We start from the raw sequence: 20,876 nt of genomic DNA, 5'->3' as shown, positions 1-20,876 counted from the left end.
CAACCGTTGCAGCTTCCCCCATGGTCACATGATCAAAATTCAGACACTTGGCAACTGGCTCATATTTATGACAGTCGCAGTGTCTCCGGGTCATGTGATCCCCTTTTGTGACCTTGGGACAAGCGAAGTCAATGGGGAAGCCAGATTCACTTAACAACCGTGTTACTAACTTAATAGCTGCAGTGATTCAGTTAACAACTGTGGTAAGAAAGGTCATAAAATGGGGCAAAATTCACTTAACTAATGTCTCACTTAGCAATGGAAAGTTTGGGTTCATTTGTGGTGGTAGGAATGAGTACCATCTGCCATATGTTGAAGTTTTCTCTGCTCTGCCTGAGGTACTAGCTTTCTTTTTGCAAGGATAGTGCTGCTCAATTACAGCTTGGCTATTGAAGGGAAAAAAATAGTTCATTGTGACCTAGTTTAAACGACTAATTTGGAAGAAAGGAAAATCCAATGAATTCAATAGGACTTTTTTCTGAATATTTTTTATATATATATATATATATATATATATATATATATATATATATATATATATATATATATATATAATATATATATATATATGGTATATATATATATATGGTATATATATATATATGGTATATATATATGGTATATATATATGGTATATATATATATATATATATATATATATAGATATATATATATATATATATATATATATATATATATATATGGTATATATATATATGGTATATATATATATGGTATATATATATATATATATATATATATATATATATATATATGTATGTATGTATGTATGTATAAGTTAACTATTTAGATTACCTTGCTAGGCCCAAACATGGGGCAAATCTTTATTTCCTGTTTTCAGCCTTATCTCAAAGGCCATCGAACAGGCTGTAGTCACACCGGACAGTTCATATATTTGTGTAAATTACTAACAAAGAATTAAGGGAGACTAAGATGCATTTCTGACTCTTTAGTCTTCATCAGTCAGTCATACCCTTCTGAGATTCGAACCTGGGCTGATTGCATATACTGCCTAATATGCATACTGCCTAATATGCAATCAGCCCAGGTTCGAATCTCAGAAGGGTATGACTGACTGATGAAGACTAAAGAGTCAGAAATGCATCTTAGTCTCCCATAATTCTTTGTTAGTAATTTACACACACACACACACACACACACACACACACACACATATAAATATTTATATATGCACCGGCAAATAGCTACTCGCTTCGAACCCTATCTTCTTTTCGTATCTGCCTAATTATTGTCTCACATCATGATTGGTATTCTTTAAATTAAGGGAAACATTGATTCAATAAATATTGTTATAATGAATACTGCCTTGGCAACCCAGTGCTTGGCATCAAACACTTTCAGGCAGATTACATAAGCCTCCTACACTGGAGTTCTGTATTATCAATAACTGCTATTTTGCAGCAAAAATAAGTAATTGTTTAGCACTCAGAGGAAAGTAATTTTAACACACAGAGACACACACAAACACACAAATGCACACACACAGAGACAGAGATAGATTTCCTTGGTTTTAGTTTTCTCCTCAATGGTCATGCAAGCCATAGGGAGTTAATTTGTATGAACTGAAGGATGTTAGCAAAATTTAAAAATAAGAATATCCTGCGCTATCATATTCCTGAATTATTTTTTATACAGGTAGTCCTTGACGTGCAACCACAATTGAGTCCAGAATTCAGGTTGCTAAGTGAGAAATTTGTTAAGTTACTTTTGCCCCATTTTACAACTTCTTGCTCCATTTGTTAACTGAATCACTGCAGTCACAAAAGATGATCACATGACCCCGGCGCACTGCAACCCTCGTAAATATGAACCACTCGTCAAGCATCTGAATGTAAATCACATGACCATGCAAGGGTCGTAAGTGTGAAAAACGATATTAAGTCACTTTTTTCAGTACGTTGTAAGTTAAGGACTACCTCTATTCTTATTTTAAAAAAGAATTCTTCACACAGAATGCTAATGCAAAGGTGGACAATGTTCTTCCCGATTTCCCTTCTTGGACTTCCAGGGTATTAAGATGATCCCACTGAAATCACTGAACTGGTGGTTTCCTTTATAGGAAGACCTCCATTTGCAACAGTTCATTTAGTGACCTGTTCAAAGTTATGGCACTGGAAAAAGGAACTTATGACCGTTTTTCACAATTACGACCTTTGCAGCATCCCCGTGGTCATGTGTGATCAAAATTTAAATGCTCGGCAACTGGTTCATATTTACGACGGTCGCAATGTCCCAGAATCATGTGACCCCCTTTTGCCATCTTCCGACAAACAAAGTCAATGGGGAATCCAGATTCACTTAACGACCGGGTTACTAACTTAACAACCGCAGTGAATCACTTAACCGCTGTGGAAAGAAGTGTCATAAAATGGGGCAAAAGAAAGAGAAAATTGGGGCTCATTTGGGCTTTTAAGTCAAGGACTACCCTACATTTTCTGATGAAACGTGGAAAAGTGAGGTGCAGAAATGCCAAGAAGAATTCATTCGCATGATTAAGGTTCTGCTGCCTCATTTCAAGTGGGGGAAATACTAATTTATTTGCTAGATATCTTGACTTTGTGCAAGGGGGCAAAGCAGTGTGCGTGACACTCCCTCCTCCAACTTTCCCCCCAAAACAACCCTGTGAAGTACATTGGTCCAAGGAAGAAAGACTCAATAAGCAACAGCAATGAACTGACCTTAGCCGATCTTGAAAAGCTAAACAGAGACTATAGGCAAGACATTGCCGGTAGTCCTCAACTTACGGCTAAAATTGAGCCTAAAATTTTAATGGCTAAGTGAGACAGTTGTTAGGTTAGTTTTGCCCCGTTTTATGACCTTTCTTGCCACAGTTGTTAAATAACATGGTTGTTAAGTGAATCTGGCTTCCCTATTGACTTTGCTCATCAGAAGATCCCAAAAAGTGGTCATGTAACCCCGGGACAATGTAAATGTCATAAATATGAACCAGCCACATGTCTGAATTTTGATCACGTGACCATGGGGATGGTACAATGGTTATAAGTGTCAAAAATGGTCATAACAGAGTTTTTCGGTGCTGTTGTAACTTCGAACTGTCATTAAACGAACTCTTGTAAGACGAACTTATTCTATTGTAAGCCGAGGACTACTGTATAAAATACCCAGGTACTGAATTCAACTCAAGGGAGACTTTAACCGTACAGACGTTTATTTAAAATTAATTATTTCAATTAACATAGCCCAATGTTTTGCAAATTTCTTTCCTATTTTCCACGGCCCCACTTTCCATGCAGGATATTCCTCATTTTGCAGAAATCTTTTTTAAATTAAATTGTTTAATTTAATTTAAGGAGGAGGCATTCTAAATTCTCTCTCTCTCTCTTTTGCCTCCTCCACTCAAGATGTAGCTTCAGACAGGATCTAAAATTAACTATCTGAAAAACAGAACAGATTTTGAGGAAGACCATTTTGCTCCCAACCAAGACTTTTCAGCTTATCTTGTTGTTCCTTACCACTTTCCTTACAGTACGACTGTAAGATTCAAGACAGGCTGCTTCGTTTTATAGGTAGTCCTCGAGTTACAACAGTTCATTTAGTGACTATTCAATGGCACCATTTTCCACACTTATGACCATTTCAGCATCCCCTTGGTCACATGATCAAAATTCAAATGATTGGCAACTGACTCATATTTATGATGGTTGCAATGTCCTACGGTCACGTGATCACCTTTTGCGACCTTCTGACAAACAAAGTCAGTGGGGAAGCCCGATTCACTTAGCAACTGGGTCACTAAGTTAATAACTGCTGTGATTCACTTAATAACTGCAGCAAGAAAGGCTTCCCGATACTCCCATGTAACACCTCTACTACGTGAGCTGCATTGGCTTCCGGTTGTCCTCCGGGTAAGATTCAAGGTGCTGGTTGCGACCTATAAAGACCTAAATGGCTTGGGTCCGGGATATTTGAGGGAACACCTGCTGCAAGCCTCAAGCTCCCTTCGTCCAGTGCGCTCCCACAGAGAGGGCCTCCTCAGGGTGCCGTCGGTCAAAGAGTGTCGACTGGCTGCCCCCAGGGGGAGGGCGTTCTCTGTGGGCGCGCCAGACCTGTGGAACCGCTTGCCAGTTGAGCTCCGGACGGCCCCCGACCTTCGCTCCTTCCGACGCAATCTCAAAACCTTCTTTTTTGAACAAGCTGGCCCGGTCTGATGGGATGGGGTTGGGTTTTTTATAAATTAGTTTTAATTTTTAATATGTACTAATTATTACGGGCATAGTTGTTTAATTACTTTTTAATTTTTGTATCCTGTTTTTTATTATGTATTGCCCTGTTCACCGCCCTGAGTCCTTCGGGAGAAGGGCGTTATACAAATTAAATTATTATTATTATTATTATTATTATTATTATTATTATTATTATTATTATTATTATTATTATTATTATTATTGTTATTATTATTATTGTTATTGTTATTATTATTATTATTATTATGTTCACCGCTCTGAGTCCTTCACTCCTACCGACGTGACCTAAAAACATATTTATTTGAACAAGCCGGCCTGGTCTGATGGGTTTAGGGGTATTTTAATGTTTTGTATTAATCTATTGAATTGGGCTGTTGTATTTAATATTTCTTTTAATTTTTATATATTGTATTTTATTGTATTGCCCTGTACACTGCCCTGAGTCCTTCAGGAGAAGGGCGGTATAAAAATAAAATAAAATAAATAAATAAATAAAATAAGAAAGGTCGTAAAATGTGGAAAACTCACTTAACAACTGTCTCACTTAGCAATGGAAATTTAGGGCTCAATTGTGGTTGTAAGTCGAGGACTGCCTACGCAATATTTCAAGTAATAAACCAATTAATGTAAAAATATGAATGAAGGAAATGATTCGCATTATGATTATAATTTGGGTTGAACAGGAAGGAATTCCAAACTGCCCAAGAAGTAAGGAGAAGAGAAGAGAGAAAAAAAATGAAAGGACAGATTTCTCACACTGAATTACATATGTTTTGTTCCTTTGCACATTGTAGTTTGTTTCCAGTGGTGACCACAAATTAACTCTCCTAACTATAAATTGATCCATCGGCCTGCAGAGAATTGATTTAAAATCATAGGCTACAATTAGATGGAACATTTTCTTAAGCAAGGGTACAGCTACAAGCATGAAAAATGAAATTTATTATAAATTAAAATATATGTGGGGCATCATGTCCTCTGCAGCAGGAAGTCAGTATTTAATTTTAAATTAATTTACTGTGAAATCAAAGCAGCTTTTCAATAGGGGTGGTTAATGGGAGCTAGATAGACTGAAACACTTGCACGAGTGTATATATATATATATAATATATATATATATATATATATATATATATATATATATATATATATGTATGTATAAATATATGTATATATATATGTTTTCTGAGGTTTTCGCGGGTGTTTATATGTGGGTCTTCGGTCATTCGGGTTTTTTCCCCGCGTAGAACTACACCTTTAGTTCTACACGGGGAAAAACCCGAATGACCGAAGATATATATATATATATATATATATATATATATAAAGGTAAAGGTTCCCCCGCACATGCGTGCTAGTCGTTTCCGACTCTAGGGGCCGGTGCTCATCTCCATTTCAAAGCCGAAGAGCCAGCGCTTGTCCGAGGACGTCTCCGTGGTCATGTGGCCGGCATGACTAAACGCCAAAGGCGCACGGAACGCTGTTACCTTCCCACCGTAGTGGTCCCTATTTTTCTACTTGCATTTTTACGTGCTTTCAAACTGCTAGGTTGGCAGAAGCTGGGACGAGTAACAGGCGCTCACTCTGTTACGCGGCACTCGGGATTCGACCCACCAAACTGCCAACCTTCTGATAAATCTTTACTGTTCAGTTTGAAATCAGACCTTTTTGTTTCTTTGTTCCGTTTCCTACTGAGAGGGAACTGTACTATCAAGTCAGATCTGCAAAAAAAATGACTACTGTGTGATTCAGAACAGTAGGTAGTGACTTCCCTACTTTCAAAGTATGAGCAACATATTTATCAAGCATTTCCCACAAAGAAAGAGGAATGAACTATGAAGAGATGAAGATATAATTTAGTAAGTGAGTTTTTCCTTATGACCCTCTTGATGAACCTTGTAAACCATGGAATATTTCTTGTAATAAGAGAACCGTAATTTGACATAGAAGTTGTATTGGTTTTCAACCAATCCTAAAAACATGACTTATGATTGTTTTTCATACTTACGATCATTGCAGCATCCTCATGGTCATGTGATCTGGCAAATGACTCATATTTATGATGGTTACAATGTCCCAAGGTCATGTGATCACCTTTTGCGAATATTGGAAAAGCAAAGTCAGTGGGAAGCCAGATTCACTTAACAACCGTGTCACTAATTTAACCACTGCAGTGATTCACTTGCAGTGGCAAGAAAGATCGTAAAATGGGGCAAAACTCACTTAACCACTGTCTTGCTTAGTGACAGAAATTTGGGGGTTACTTTTGGTCGTAAATTTTGGACTACCTTTTATTGTTTCTTCCCTTTCTGTGATTTCCTTAAAGTGTGAGTTTCGGTGAATATATTGGAGGATGTTTGTTGTTGTTTTTTTCTCAATGGACTGGGAGCACACTCCAGTTAAAAAAAACCCACAACTATCGTGCTGCAAAAGAAAATAGGGGAAATAAATACATTTAGGATTTTTTCTGCCAGGACAAGCAGCTGAAGGAGCAACGCTACACAAGCACAGCCATCGAAAGCCAGACTTCTGAGTTTTGTGAAGAGTTAAGTGAGTTGCAGATGGACAAGGTGTCAAAATCAGAGCTGGTTCTTCCACCAGCAGACCAACAAGAGGTAATGGTGATGCCAGGCGCTTTCTGCTTTTTGCATGCCATTGGCTAGCCACGCATGAAAATGCATGAAGTAAAACCCGCTAGGGGCGGTTGGGTTGCATGCCATAATATGCATGTGAATGGAATGGAATGGAATGGAATGGAATAGAATAGAATAGAATAGAAAATATGGAGTGGAATGGAATGGAATGGAATGGAATGGAATAGAATAGAATAGAATAGAATAGAATAGAATAGAATAGAATAGAATAGAATAGAATAGAATAGAATAGAATAGAATAGAATAGAATAGAATATGGAATGGAATGGAATAGAATAGAATAGAATAGAATAGAATAGAATAGAATAGAATAGAATAGAATAGAATAGAATAGAATAGAATAGAATAGAATAGAATAGAATATGGAATGGAATGGAATAGAATAGAATAGAATAGAATAGAATAGAATAGAATAGAATAGAATAGAATAGAATAGAATAGAATATGGAATGGAATGGAATAGAATAGAATAGAATAGAATAGAATAGAATAGAATAGAATAGAATAGAATAGAATAGAATAGAATAGAATAGAATAGAATAGAATAGAATAGAATAGAATAGAATAGAATAGAATATGGAATGGAATGGAATAGAATAGAATAGAATAGAATAGAATAGAATAGAATAGAATAGAATAGAGAATGGAATGGAATGGAATGGAATGGAATGGAATAGAATAGAATAGAATAGAAAATATGGAGTGGAATGGAATGGAATGGAATGGAATGGAATAGAATAGAATAGAATAGAATAGAATAGAATAGAATAGAATAGAATAGAATAGAATAGAATAGAATAGAATAGAATAGAATAGAATATGGAATGGAATGGAATAGAATAGAATAGAATAGAATAGAATAGAATAGAATAGAATAGAATAGAATAGAATAGAATAGAATAGAATAGAATAGAATAGAATATGGAATGGAATGGAATGGAATAGAATAGAATAGAATAGAATAGAATAGAATAGAATAGAATAGAATAGAATAGAATAGAATAGAATAGAATATGGAATGGAATGGAATAGAATAGAATAGAATAGAATAGAATAGAATAGAATAGAATAGAATAGAATAGAATAGAATAGAATAGAATAGAATAGAATAGAATAGAATAGAATAGAATATGGAATGGAATGGAATAGAATAGAATAGAATAGAATAGAATAGAATAGAATAGAATAGAATAGAATAGAATAGAATAGAATAGAATAGAGAATGGAATGGAATGGAATGGAATGGAATAGAATAGAATAGAAAATATGGAGTGGAATGGAATGGAATAGAATAGAATAGAATAGAATAGAATAGAATAGAATAGAATAGAATAGAATAGAGAATGGAATGGAATGGAATGGAATAGAATAGAATAGAATAGAATAGAATAGAATAGAATAGAATAGAATAGAATAGAATAGAATAGAATAGAATAGAATAGAATAGAATAGAATAGAATAGAATAGAATAGAATAGAATAGAATAGAATAGAATAGAGGTAAAGTTTCTCCCGCACATGTGTGCTAGTCGTTTCCAACTCTAGAATAGCTTTATTTGGCCAAATGTGATTGGACACACAAAGAATTTGTCTCCAGTGCAGAAGTTCTCAGTGTACATGCAAGCAACAAGGGATAATCATGATCATGATCATAAAATACAATCATCATAAATTATAAGATACGACACTCAGTGATAGTCATAAGATATAAATAAAAGCAATCAACAAGAATCATAAGAAAAAAACAGCAAAGTGATAGTCATAAGATGCTAAAGGAATTGGTAATAAGGAAAGGTGAGAAGGATAACAGTGACACAGTCCTACTACATGGTTTGATATCCTGGGCATAAGACAGTGTTGTGGGAATTAGTTGTTTAGCAGAGTGATGGCATGTGGGAGGGAGGGGGAAATATTTTTATGCCCCAAAAAGAAATATAATCGTCACTGAGAACATAATCAAAGAAATCAGAGAACATGGCTTCTTGCCATGAAATGCTGCAGAGGTTCAGACGAGGCGGCCTAAGAGCCAACACAAGAGAGCCTTGCAGGAAGGTTGCTATTTTTGAAGTCTTGGTCCTGTACTTCGCAAGATCTCATGGGATGAAGTCTAAGTCTGGGAATTATCTCAAAAAACATCTCAGAGCTGTGTTGAAAGTCCACATTCAGCTGCATTCAAAAGCAATGGAAGCGGAGAAGGGAGAACCCTTCCTAAGAGCCCTGTCTAACCAATAATTTTATTCATTCATTCATTTTATTTATCTGTAAAGGTAAAAGGTAAAGGTTCCCCCGCACATGCATGCTAGTCGTTTCCAACTCTAGGGGCCGCTGCTCATCTCCGTTTCAAAGCTGAAGAGCCAGCGCTTGTCCGTGGACGTCTCCGTGGTCATGTGGCCGGCATGACTAGACGCCAAAGGCGCACGGAACACTGTTACCTTCCCACCGGAGTGGTCCCTATTTTTCTACTTGCATTTTTACGTGCTTTCGAACTGCTAGGTTGGCAGAAGCTGGGACGAGTAACAGGCGCTCACTCTGTTACGCGGCACTCGGGATTCGACCCGCCAAACTGCCGACCTTCTGATCGACAAGCTCAGCGTCCCAACCCACTGAGCCACCGCGTCCCTATTTTATTTAAACATGTAATCAATATATATGTCCAGCATAAAACAATGCACCATTTAGTGAGGTGGAAAGCAAGAGAATTGTATTGATACACACACAAAAGTCTGCAATTTTGAGTCACTTTTTCCAGTGGTCACTAAACAAATGGTTATGAATTGAGGACTAATATTGGTAGTTGTTATAACCTATAATCATTTTAGTGACCATCTGAATTTATAAGAGCACTGAAAAAAGTGACTCAGTTGTTTCATATTTATGATAGTTGCAGTATCCTGGGGTCACGTGATCCCCTTTTGCAACCCTGACAAGCGAAATCAATTGGGGAAGTCAGATTCACTTAACAACCATGCTAGTAACATAGTAAACAGCTGCAGTTTTCCCTTAACAACTGTGGTAAAATATGTTGTTAAATGGGGCACAACTCACTTAGCAACTGTCTTGCTCAACAATGGCAATTTTTGGCTCGGTTGTGGTTGTAAGTCAAGGACTACTTGCATCTTTATTATTTTGGGCTCAGCTAGTGCAGTTCAAAAGAGCCTGCCAAGTGTTTGAATTTTCCAGAACTCTCCACTTGGGAGCTTATTGCAAAAAATGAAGGAATGGGGAAGAAGAAAATTAATTTGTAAAATAAAAGCAGATCTTTTGAGTTTTGTAGATCTCAAAATAAAGCTTTCAAACTGGATGCCTTTGCTAGTGGCTGGTTAAAAAAAAAAACAAGCCCGGAGTCTGATATCACTTTTTTCACAAAAGCCTCTGCCTCTTAGTAAAAGGTGTTAGTTGAAAAAGGTGCTAATAAACTCCTGATTTTTTGCTACCACAGAGTAACAAAGCTCTCCTCCTACGAAGAGTAGTGGTGGGTGTAATTGATGCTCAAACCGTTCAGGAACCAAAAAATTCACCTAAAATTCAGGGAATCCTGTTTCCTTTGCTTCTCAGCAAAGGAACATGAAACCTGCGACACCAACTTAATAAAAAATGCATCCAACATCCCCCTTATATTTTCATGTATGCTGATGAAAAACATTAGGGTTTCTTCCTTGTTTCTCATACTTTCTTTTTATGGATTCTTGTCTGATGAATTAGTCAGTCAGTCAGTAATTTCTGGAGACCTTACTTACTTTGAAAGCCTGCACCCTCTTTGTGACATTTAAATTGTGCAGCTTAATGGAAATACTTCCCAACTGTGAATTTTGCAAAATTGTGAATTTTGCTAAATTTATAGTAGGGGAGTATTTTCATTACTCCTAGGAGTATTCCCCATTATTGATTTAAAATGTTGTCCACCCATCCTAGAGTTGGAACACATCAAGCATGAAATTATTGTCCCTGTTGCCAATTCCTATCCTGTTTCCTATCAGTGCCCAGCAGCGTTGCTCCTGTTTGTGAGTGTGCCAGTCATTGTAGTAGGTTTTCTGCTCTGATTCTGCTGATGTTGCTTCTTTTCAGCATATCACTGTCCAGTACCACAGAAAAAAAATCCACCAGGATCATATTGGTTCTCTAAGCTCATTTTTTAACCCTTCTTTCCGTACATTATACCCCATAAGCTAGCAAAAGAGAAATATCTCCAGAGAGACCTGGAAATATTGGGTCTAGAGAGAGACCAAGTTTCAAAGACTTGTGGACTTTAACAAGGCATAGCTGGCTGGAGTATTCTGGCAGCTGAAGTCCACAAGTTTTAAATTTCCCATGGCAATGCCTAATATATGTATTGGGTTGCTGCAGTACAAATTCTACCCTTTCTTCTCTGTGTCACAATACTGCACACATTAAGCTGTACCTCTGTTGTGACATTATGAGGCATGTTGTATCATCTTGATCACATATCAACTTGTAAATACTGCTGTAGAAGATAAATCCTGCTTTCGTCTATCTTGCTTGGGCCTGCACATTAACAGTTGGGCAACCCAAAAGCATTCCAGATGTTGCATAGCTGACCTTGAGTTGGACAGAGGCCTGCTTAAAGGGAAGAGCAGTACTTTAATAGAGTGATTCAAAACTCAGGCACTTTCGTTCATGAGTTGAGAAGAAGTTGAAGGCTTGAGACCAAGGTGGACAATGTAGTACCAGAGCATGAATAAGTATAGTAAAGTGCAGGCAACACAGGGAAGAAAGACATTATTTTTTTGTCTTGACTTCTGGTGCTTTGGAAAAAAGGAGGTCAACCTATTTTCCAAAGCACCAGAAGCCAAGACAAGGAACGATGGATGGAATCTAATCAAGAGAGAATTAACCTGGAATTAAGGAGAAACTTCCTAACAGTGGGGAATATTAACCAGTGGAACAGCTTGCCTTCAGATGTTGTGGGTGCTTCATCACTAGACAGTCACTTGTCTGGAATGGTGTAGGGTTTCCTGCTTGATTGGACTAGAAGACCTTCAAAGTCCTTCCAAATCTCTTATTCTGTTCTGTCCCCAGTAGAAAAAGCAGCAGCTGGTTGCTGGTAAATAGATGACTGACAAAGATAAAATAAAAAATATTATAATACAATACAACAGTTCATTAAGTGACTATTCAAAATTACAGTGGCACTAAAAATGACTTATTACTATTTTTCACACTTACAACCGTTGTAGCACATGATAAAAATTCATGGCAACTGACTCTTATGTACTGTATGACAACTGCAGTGTCTTGGGATCACGTGATCACCTTTTACAACCTTCTGGCAAGCAAAGTCAATGAGAAAGCCGGATTCGCTTAACAACTGTAGTACTGACTTAACAACTGTAGTGATTAACAGCTGTGGCAAGGAAGGTTGTAAGATGGGACAAAATTCGCTTAACAAATGTCTCATTTAGCAACATAAATTTGGTGTTCAGTTGTGGTCATAAGTCAAGGATTACCTGTATTGTTAGAATCCAGTCAAATTTCTTACTCCTGAAATTTTCCCAATTCCTCTGAATACCCACACACACACACAACACAGAAAATAATTCTGGGCAAGAAGAAAGTATACCACTTCAAAGTCCATTACAGATAGTCCTTGACTTATGAGAATACTTCCATTGCTAATCAAGACAGTGTTAAATGAGTTGACCTTATTTTACAACCTTTTTGCCACAGTTGTTAAGCAAATCACTGCAGTTATTAAATGGCCATTAGATGGCCATTAAGTGAATCTGGCTTCCTGCATTGACTTTGATTTTCAGAAGCTGGCTGGGAAGGTTACAAATGGTGGTCACATAAGAGTGCAACTGTCGTAAATACATGCCAGTTACCAAACACCTTAGTTTAGATCACATGGCTACAGGGATGGTGCACCAGTTGCAAGTATTAAAAAAAATGGTGTAATCACTTTCAGTGCCATAGTAACTTTGAACAGTCACTAAACAAATAGTAATAAGTCGATGACCACTTGTATTGCTTATCTTATTTACTAATTCCTGTCTGATTTTGTGTACTCTACTTACTCATTTCAAACAAAAACCAGATTTTTTGTGCAAGGAGTCTGGAATTTTTGCGTGTTGAGTCAGAAATGTGACAGTTCTGGTATATCAAAGGAATAGTGAGTGAGAGAGCCGTTTGTCAAAAACGGTGATGAAAGGAGTGGAGTCATTTTAAAGCCATCTTCCCCTTTGGAGAAAAAAAATGTCTTGAGTGCTTTTTCCATTAGTTATCCATTAGCCAAGTACTTATTAGCCAAGCGCAGCAAAAACTAGAAACAGGTTGGCTTTTTCTTAGGCTACTGATCAAATGTGACGTGGATATTTCCTTTTAACCTCTCTCCCTCCAGCCCAATAAAAGGACCAGGGATTTGTTTTTGGTGTGTCTGGGTCATCTTTTTTTTAAAAAGAGGAACAGTTAAATATAGTGGTTGAGACAAACCATGCTGGAAACCAGGAGACTGTGAGTTCTAGTCCTGCTATAGGCACGAAAGCTGCCTGGATGACTTTGGGCCAATCAAGAGGAGGCTGTGAGTTCTAGTCCTGCCTTAAGCTTGAAAGCCAACTAGGTAACTTGGGGCCAGTCATCAGGAGATTGTGAATTCTACTCCTGCCTTAGGCAGGAAAGCCAGCTGTGGGACATTGTGCTAGTCACTTTCTCTCAGCCCAACTCACCTCAGAGGGTTGTTGTGAGGAAAATAGGAGGAGGAAGAAGTATAGTATATGTTTGCCATTGTTGTTTTTAAAAATAAAGGCAGGATTTAAAAAAGGTTACAGGAAAAGTTTTCTCCAGTTCAGTTATGGGGCGGTGCTCATCTCTATTCCTACCCGAGGGAGTCAGCATTGTCCGAAGACGCTTCCCCGGTCATGTGACCAGCATGACTGCTTGTCGAGGCGCCTGGAATGCTGTTGCCTCCATACCAAAGTGGTACTTATTTACCTGCTTGCATTTGCATGCTTTCCAATTGCTAGGTGGGCAGGAGCTGAGAGGCAAGGCAAGAGCTCATCCCATCTTGCAATACCAAGGTCTTGAACCTGGGTTGTCAGCTTTCCACCTGACAAGCTCAGCCTCTTTAACTGATGAGCCATTGTGCATCCTCTAAAAGGCGGAATATAAATAAATAAAATAAATAACAATAACAAAAAATTCTACAGATTGGAATGGCTGCTGTCCTCCTTAATTTTTAAGTTATGATGAGGATGGCACAGCTTTCAGCTGATCCCACAAAATCTTCCATCTCTTCTGCCCCACCCCCTCAGCCAGCTGTGGACACATTCTTATACTTTGAAAGAGCTCTCATCTCTTACTGTGCATTGTTTTTAATTGTGTTTCTTTGTTTGAGTTTCTCATCTATCCCCCTGTGGTTGTGCTGTTGAGCTCCACGAATATTATAATCTTTCCTTTTGTCACTGCCTAATAATTCTTGCTGCAGACTCTGTTTATTCTCTGTTTACCCGATTTAATCTGTTCTTTCTTTCTCTTTGGGATCTCTGCTTACTACTTTTTTTCAGAATCAATGCCAGGAATCACTAGAGACATTGGGGACCTTTGAATTTTGTTCTTTGTCCCACTTAGGTACCTGCTTTGAGGATAAGAGATCCTGATGCTTTAAAGAAATTACTTCCAAACTCCTTTTCTGAAAGTAAAAGTTTATTAATGCAGGAATTTGCTCTATGAGAGGGTTAGGAGACTATAAAACTACCAGCAACTTCTAGATATTTGCATCAGCACATGGAGCTAAATACAGGTAGTCCTTGATTTACAACCATTTATTTAGTGATCATTCAAAGTTACAATGGCATTGAAAATAGTGACTTATGACCATTTTTCACACTCACGATTGTTGTAGCATCCCATGGTCATGTGATCAAAATTCAGACAGTTGGAACGGGCATATATTTATGATGGTTGCACTGTCCTAGGATCATGTGATTACCTTGTGCAACCTTCTGAACAGCAGTGGAGAAGCCAGATTCATTTAACCACTATATTACTAACTTAGGTTCAACAAGGTCGTAAAATAGAGGAGAACCTAGTTAACAAATGCATTGCTTAGCAACGGAAAATTTGGGTTCAATTGTGGTTGTAAGTCAAGGACTATCTGTAATCATTTCCCCCAAATATCACATTCCTGAACTCATCACATAAAATTCTTAACTGTGTAACCTTATATTCAGAATTTAATTAAAGTTGCTTTCAGTGGGTTTACTCCAAGCTAATTGTATACATACTTTTTGTTGCAACCAAAGTAGAAAAATGAAGCAATAGGCCCAACCAGTAACATCTGAGAACGGGGGATATCAAAATGGTGAAAACAGAGGTTGCAACCATGATTGAAGCCCTGTCCCTTTTTATTGGTGTCACAGTACACCCAAAAAAGGTTGAGGTTCAGTCATACAGTTACAACTCTGTCTCGATTTTTTGACAGTCCCGGGGACAACACACGGAAACATAAACATGCAAACAGTTGCTGCGTTCACATGGCACTCTTGAGACCAGACATATCAGTTATATTATTATGACATAACGTGACGATCTGATTTACAAAGCATATTAAGGCAAAGTCTGGTTTCCTGCAACTTGCTAAATCACAGCCATCCAATTCTACTTTAGCCTAGTTTATTTTGTGAACTCAGCTGATGTGTCTGTCTTTTTCAAAACATGGGGTGGTTTCAAAAGTTAGGATCTTACGTTTTTAATAGCAGGATATTCTACCTACCGCCTCAGTGGTAGGTAGCAATTTTAAATGAGAGGGTGATAAATTTCACTGGAATAGTGGCATATTTAATTAAACCACTGGCCTAGTGTTTAAAGCACCAGATCAGAAATAGGAGGCAGGGAGGAGAGCCAGCTAGATGATTTTGGACCAATCACTGGGAGTTGGTGAATTCTAGTCTGCCTTAGGTGTGAAAGCCAGCTGGGTGACTTTGGGCCAGTCACTCTTTTCTCATCCCAACCCACTTTACAAGACTGTCATTATGAGGAAAATAGGAGGAAGGTGTCTTGCATATATTTATTTATTTATTTATTTATTTATTTATTTATTTATTTATTTATTTATTTATTTATTTATTTATTTATTTATTTAATTTATATACCGCCCTTCTCCCGGAGGACTCAGGGCGGTGAACAGGGCAATACATAAAAACTAGATACAAAAATTAAAAAATATTAAAATGTGATTAAACCATGCCCATAATAAATTAATACAGATTAAAATTGAAGTTCATTTATAAAAATCCCACCCCGTCCCATCAGGCCAGGCCAGCTTGTTTAAAGAGATGGGTTTTAAGATCGCACCGGAAGGAGCGCAGGTCGGGCGCCATCCGGAGCTCGACCGGAAGATGGTTCCATAAATCCGGTGCGTCCACAGAGAACGCCCTCCCCCTGGGGGCCACCAGTCGGCATTCTTTGACCGGTGGCACCCTGAGAAGGCCCTCTCTGTGGGAGTGCACTGGGCGGAGGGAAGTTGACGCCGGCCGCAGGTGCTCCCCAAGGTACTCCGGACCCATGCCATGTAGGGCTTTGTAGGTCATTACTAACACCTTGACTGCCTTGAGTTATTTGAAAAAAAATAATAAAGGCAGGATACAAATAAAGTAATAAAATAATAATAAATGTACATGGGGTTTTACCTTGCAATCCCCTTGTGGTTGTCAACTGTTGTCTCTGTGAAATAACTTTAGCAACACACGGCCATCTTGTCTTCACCAGGAAAACACCTCGTGTCTGACAAATGAACTTTCCCAGCGGCTTCTGATGATTGTTAAATAGCATGCCGGATACAGTTGAGCACTGTAGTTTTAAAATACTTCTATTAAGTTGCCTTTCTCTATAATTTTGCTTTTGGTTGATGTGTTTGCATGTGCCACCTTTTCTACATAATAGGCATGTGAATTTCTTTCCAACCAACCAGTGGAACAGCTTGACTTCAGATGGGTGCTCCATCACTTTCAAAAAGAGACTGGACAGCTGTTTGTCTGAAATGGTATAAGTTATTCTTCTTCGAACATGGGTTGGAATAGAAAACCTCCAAGATCCCTTCCAACTCTATTATTCTGTGTTCTATGTTTTTATCCTTCTCAGAGATGACTGAATCATACAACAGAGGCAGGGATTTGCCTTTAAAAAAACAACAACAACACACACACACAGCCACTTCCATAAGACTGGGTGATGAAATCTTTGCTCTCCTTTCTTCCTTAGAAATTTGATGAAATCAGCCTGTCAGAAGGAAGTACAGTGGATTTGGCAATTCCGTCAGAGCTTCTGGAACAGATGCCCGAACTGGCAGAAGAACTGCTGGATCCTGAAGATTGCCTCCCAGGATGTAAGGATGACCTGCTTTTCTCTTGGCTAGAACAATTCAGCAGCCCAAAGACAGCTTGGATAAGGCTGTGTAGCTGGGGAATTACAACCTTTGAAAGGAGGCAATTGCTGTGTTTGGCAGGTTAAAGACTAGCCCAAAAAATTGACCTTTGATTTAGCGACTTTCTCTTTGCATTGCTATAATACAATTCTAACCAATTATCTGAGCCCCAGCAAAGAAACCCTGCTCATTTTCACTGGGCCTGTTGAGGTAATTCAGGAAAAAAATAACTCTAATCCAGGGGTAGGCAACCTTGGCTCTTTTATGACTGGTGGACTTCAACTCCCAGAATTGCTGAGCCAGCCATGCTGAGGGGAAAGGGAGAGGTTTCCAAGCTGAGCCATGCTGGCTCAGGAATTCTGGGAGTTGAAGTCCACCAGTCATAAAAGAGCCAAGGCTGCCTACCCCTGTCCTAGACCATAGTTCAGTGACACCATCTTTCTTTATACACTGGCAGGTGTGCAGCTATCTCTCTCACATTTCCTAGACAAGAATAACTGTCACATGCATGAATGAGGGATAGAATGACCCTTATTTTTATTTCACCTTTATTATTCTGCTGCTAAATAAGGCAGTAAGTGTACCTAATAGTACTCTTTTCTTCTCCTTTTTTTTCCTGACAACAACCCTGTGAGGTGGATTGGGCTGAGAGTGAGGGATTGGTCCAAAGTCACCCAGCTGGCTTTCATGCCTAAAGTAGGACTAGACTTTGCTGTCTCCTGATGATTGGCCCAAAGGCACCCATGCATAAAGTGGGACTAGAACAGCAATCCCCAACCTTTCTGGCTCTGTGGGCCACTGCTCCTGGCGGCACCAGCAATGGGAGGATGGGGAGAGGTTCAGTGCAAGTGGTGGGCATGTGTGCCCGCTGCTTGTGCAAATGGAGCTTCACACACTCATCCTTCATCCTCCATTGCGCAGCCCAGTTCCCAACAGGCCTCAGTCCAGTACTGATACTGTGTCACAGCCTGGGGCCTTGGGGACCCCTGGACTGGTGTCTTCTGCCTTCTGGTCTGGTGTCTTAACCACTAGACCACAGGTCTGCAACCCGCGGCTCCGGAGCCGCATGCGGCTCTTTCAGCCATCTCCTGCGGCTCCCAGTCCTCTGCCATGTGCAGTCCAAAAAAAAAAAAAAGTGAGACTAAAAAGGTTCAACCAATCAATTCAAATATGCAGGGTAGGTGCATATCTCGCCTTGGCTCCACTCTTCAGTCAAACCCTGTCCTGTGCATGCGCGCATGTACGCGCATGCGCACACATTTTTTGCGGCTCCCAGTTTTTCCTTTTATGAGGGAACCAGTTCTGAGTGGCTCTTTCATTGTTTCAGGTTGCTGACCCCTGCACTAGACCAAACTGATGTTGGAAGTCATAGATACATGGAAAAGGATATAGGTTCAGCTTCTGCCCCCACAAAAAGGCTGGGAAAGATGTTTGCTTAGAATCATTGGGAGATTATTACCTTCTCATAATGCAGAGAAGTGGAAGGAAAAAAATGTTCGTTCCACAAGATTCCTTTCTCCTTAATTCTCTTTGGCTTGTCTGTCTCTTATCTGTCTCTGTTTCCTCCTCCCTTTTCTATCTTTCTTTGCATCACTCCCTTCCACCCTTCTCATTCTGTCCCAATTCATCTTTCTTTTCCCAGTTGAGAATCACCCCTTCAGAGTCGGCTAGATCCAAAAAGCAGGGATTCCGGGATTGTTTTTTTAAAAAAATTGTGATTAAATAGAATAGCAGAATCTCAAAAGCCTGTGCAAGTTCCTCTGTGTCCCATCTTATACTAAACAAAATTAAAATGACATTATTTTGAGTTTCTGGTAAACTTTTCTGAATTTCCTCCATAAATGACTCATTAAATTCCTTCCCTATTCCCATGGCCGGCTCTAAACTCTTTTACACTGAACAAGTCTGACATTCCAGATGGTCTGGGATCTCAGCTCCCATTATCTTCCATTAGCAACAGTCAGTAGATGGAGGCATCAGAGATTATGACAACTTCGGAAGAGCTGGTTTCCTCTCTACTACATCTTCACTGGTAGGCCTTACTCATGATGCTAGGCCACATAGTTTGGCTCCATCGATGGTTACAACCCAGTTACTGCAATTTGTAAATCTTGGTTTACGGCTGGGCTTGCAAGGACCAAACAATACGATTCTTTCACCAAATCTTGGTTCATCAAAACATGGCTTAGAGTTTCATGGAATAGCATAAACAAAACTGAATGAGAGTAATTTGGAGAAGAGGTTAGGTTTCCGGAGTACAGGAAAAATACAAGCCTCTATAAATATCATTGTAACATAGATAGTCCTTGACGTATGACCACGATTGTGTCCATTGTTAAGCAATATATTTGTTAAGTGAGTTTTGCCCCATTTTATGACCTTTCTTGCCACGGTTGTTAAGTGAATCACTGCAGTTGTTAAGCTAGTCCACAGCTGTTAAATTAATCCGGCTTTACTTTACTGACTTTACTTGTAAGGAGGACACAAAAGGGGATCACATAATTCTGGGACACTGCAACTGTCATAAATATGAATCAGTTGCCAAGCATCCAGCTTTTGATCATGTGACCATGGGGATGCTGCGATGGTCCTAAGTGTGAAAAACAGTCATAAGTCGCTTTTTTCAGTGCTATTATAATTTTGAACAGTCACTAAATGAACTGTTGAAAGTTGAGGACTATTTGTATGTGAGCCTTTCCCTTATTTGCAGAGCAAGAATACTGCATCCACACGAATGCTTGTTGGATTAGAATGTGTATTTATTTTAATATTCTCTCCTGTCAATAATAACAAAGTCAGAGTTTCATGTGTAAAATTTCAATTTAGCAAGGACTATGTCAATTTATCTGTTTTTGATTCCTACTGATTAAAAACAGGATGAGTTACCCTTCACAGTTCTTAAAATTGCTGTACCAAGCAATCTAATAAACCCCAGGAATGTGAAAAAAAATCTATTCCTAAAACATTTAATGGATTAAAGCAGGTAGAATAAATATGAGAACGACCCATTCAAACATTTCAAATTCATTGAAGTTCTGCTTCAATTCAAGAGTTCCAGCAACAAAACTGAGATAAGCATTTGTGCTCTTAAAAAAAAAAAAAGTAAAGGAGTCCCTGCAGTTTTTATTCCTCTAGAGCAGGGGTAGGCAACTTTGGCTCTTTTATGACTGGTGGACTTCAACTTCCAGAATTCCTGAGCCAGCATGGCTCAGCATGGAAACCTCTCCCTTTTCCCTCAGCATGGCTGGCTCAGAAATTCTGGGAGTTGAAGTCCACCAGTCATAAAGCGGCCTAGGCCAGGGGTAGGCAGCCTTGGCTCTTTTATGACTGGTGGACTTCAACTTCCAGAATTCCTGAGCCAGCATGGCTCAGCATGGAAACCTCTCCCTTTTCCCTCAGCATGGCCGGCTCAGGAATTCTGGAAGTTGAAGTCCACCAGTCATAAAGCGGCCTAGGCCTAGACCAGGGGTAGGCAACCTTGGCTCTTTTATGACTGGTGGACTTCAACTCCCACAATTCCTGAGCCAGCATGGCTCAGCATGGAAACCTCTCCCTTTTCCCTCAGCATGGCTGGCTCATAAATTCTGGGAGTTGAAGTCCA

The 20,876-nt window shown here is 38.9% G+C and overlaps 1 protein-coding gene across 1 annotated transcript in view; it reads left to right on the top strand.

The window, feature by feature from the left end:
- The window catches only part of LOC310648908 (sodium channel protein type 5 subunit alpha-like), a gene marked incomplete at its 3' end in the record, with an annotated part of 422,981 nt that overhangs the window by 323,620 nt on the left and 78,485 nt on the right, over window positions 1-20,876 (top strand). The window contains 1 exon segment of the mRNA XM_083377037.1: window positions 17,113-17,236. Within this exon segment, the coding sequence (XP_083233163.1) occupies window positions 17,113-17,236 (124 nt within the window).

This window comes from Vipera ursinii, assembly GCF_947247035.1.
Source record: "Vipera ursinii genome assembly, chromosome: Z".
In the NCBI taxonomy this organism is placed as follows: Eukaryota; Metazoa; Chordata; class Lepidosauria; order Squamata; family Viperidae; genus Vipera; species Vipera ursinii.
The sequence above is the reverse complement of the archived record's forward strand: the minus strand, read 5'-3'. Positions and strand labels throughout refer to the sequence as shown.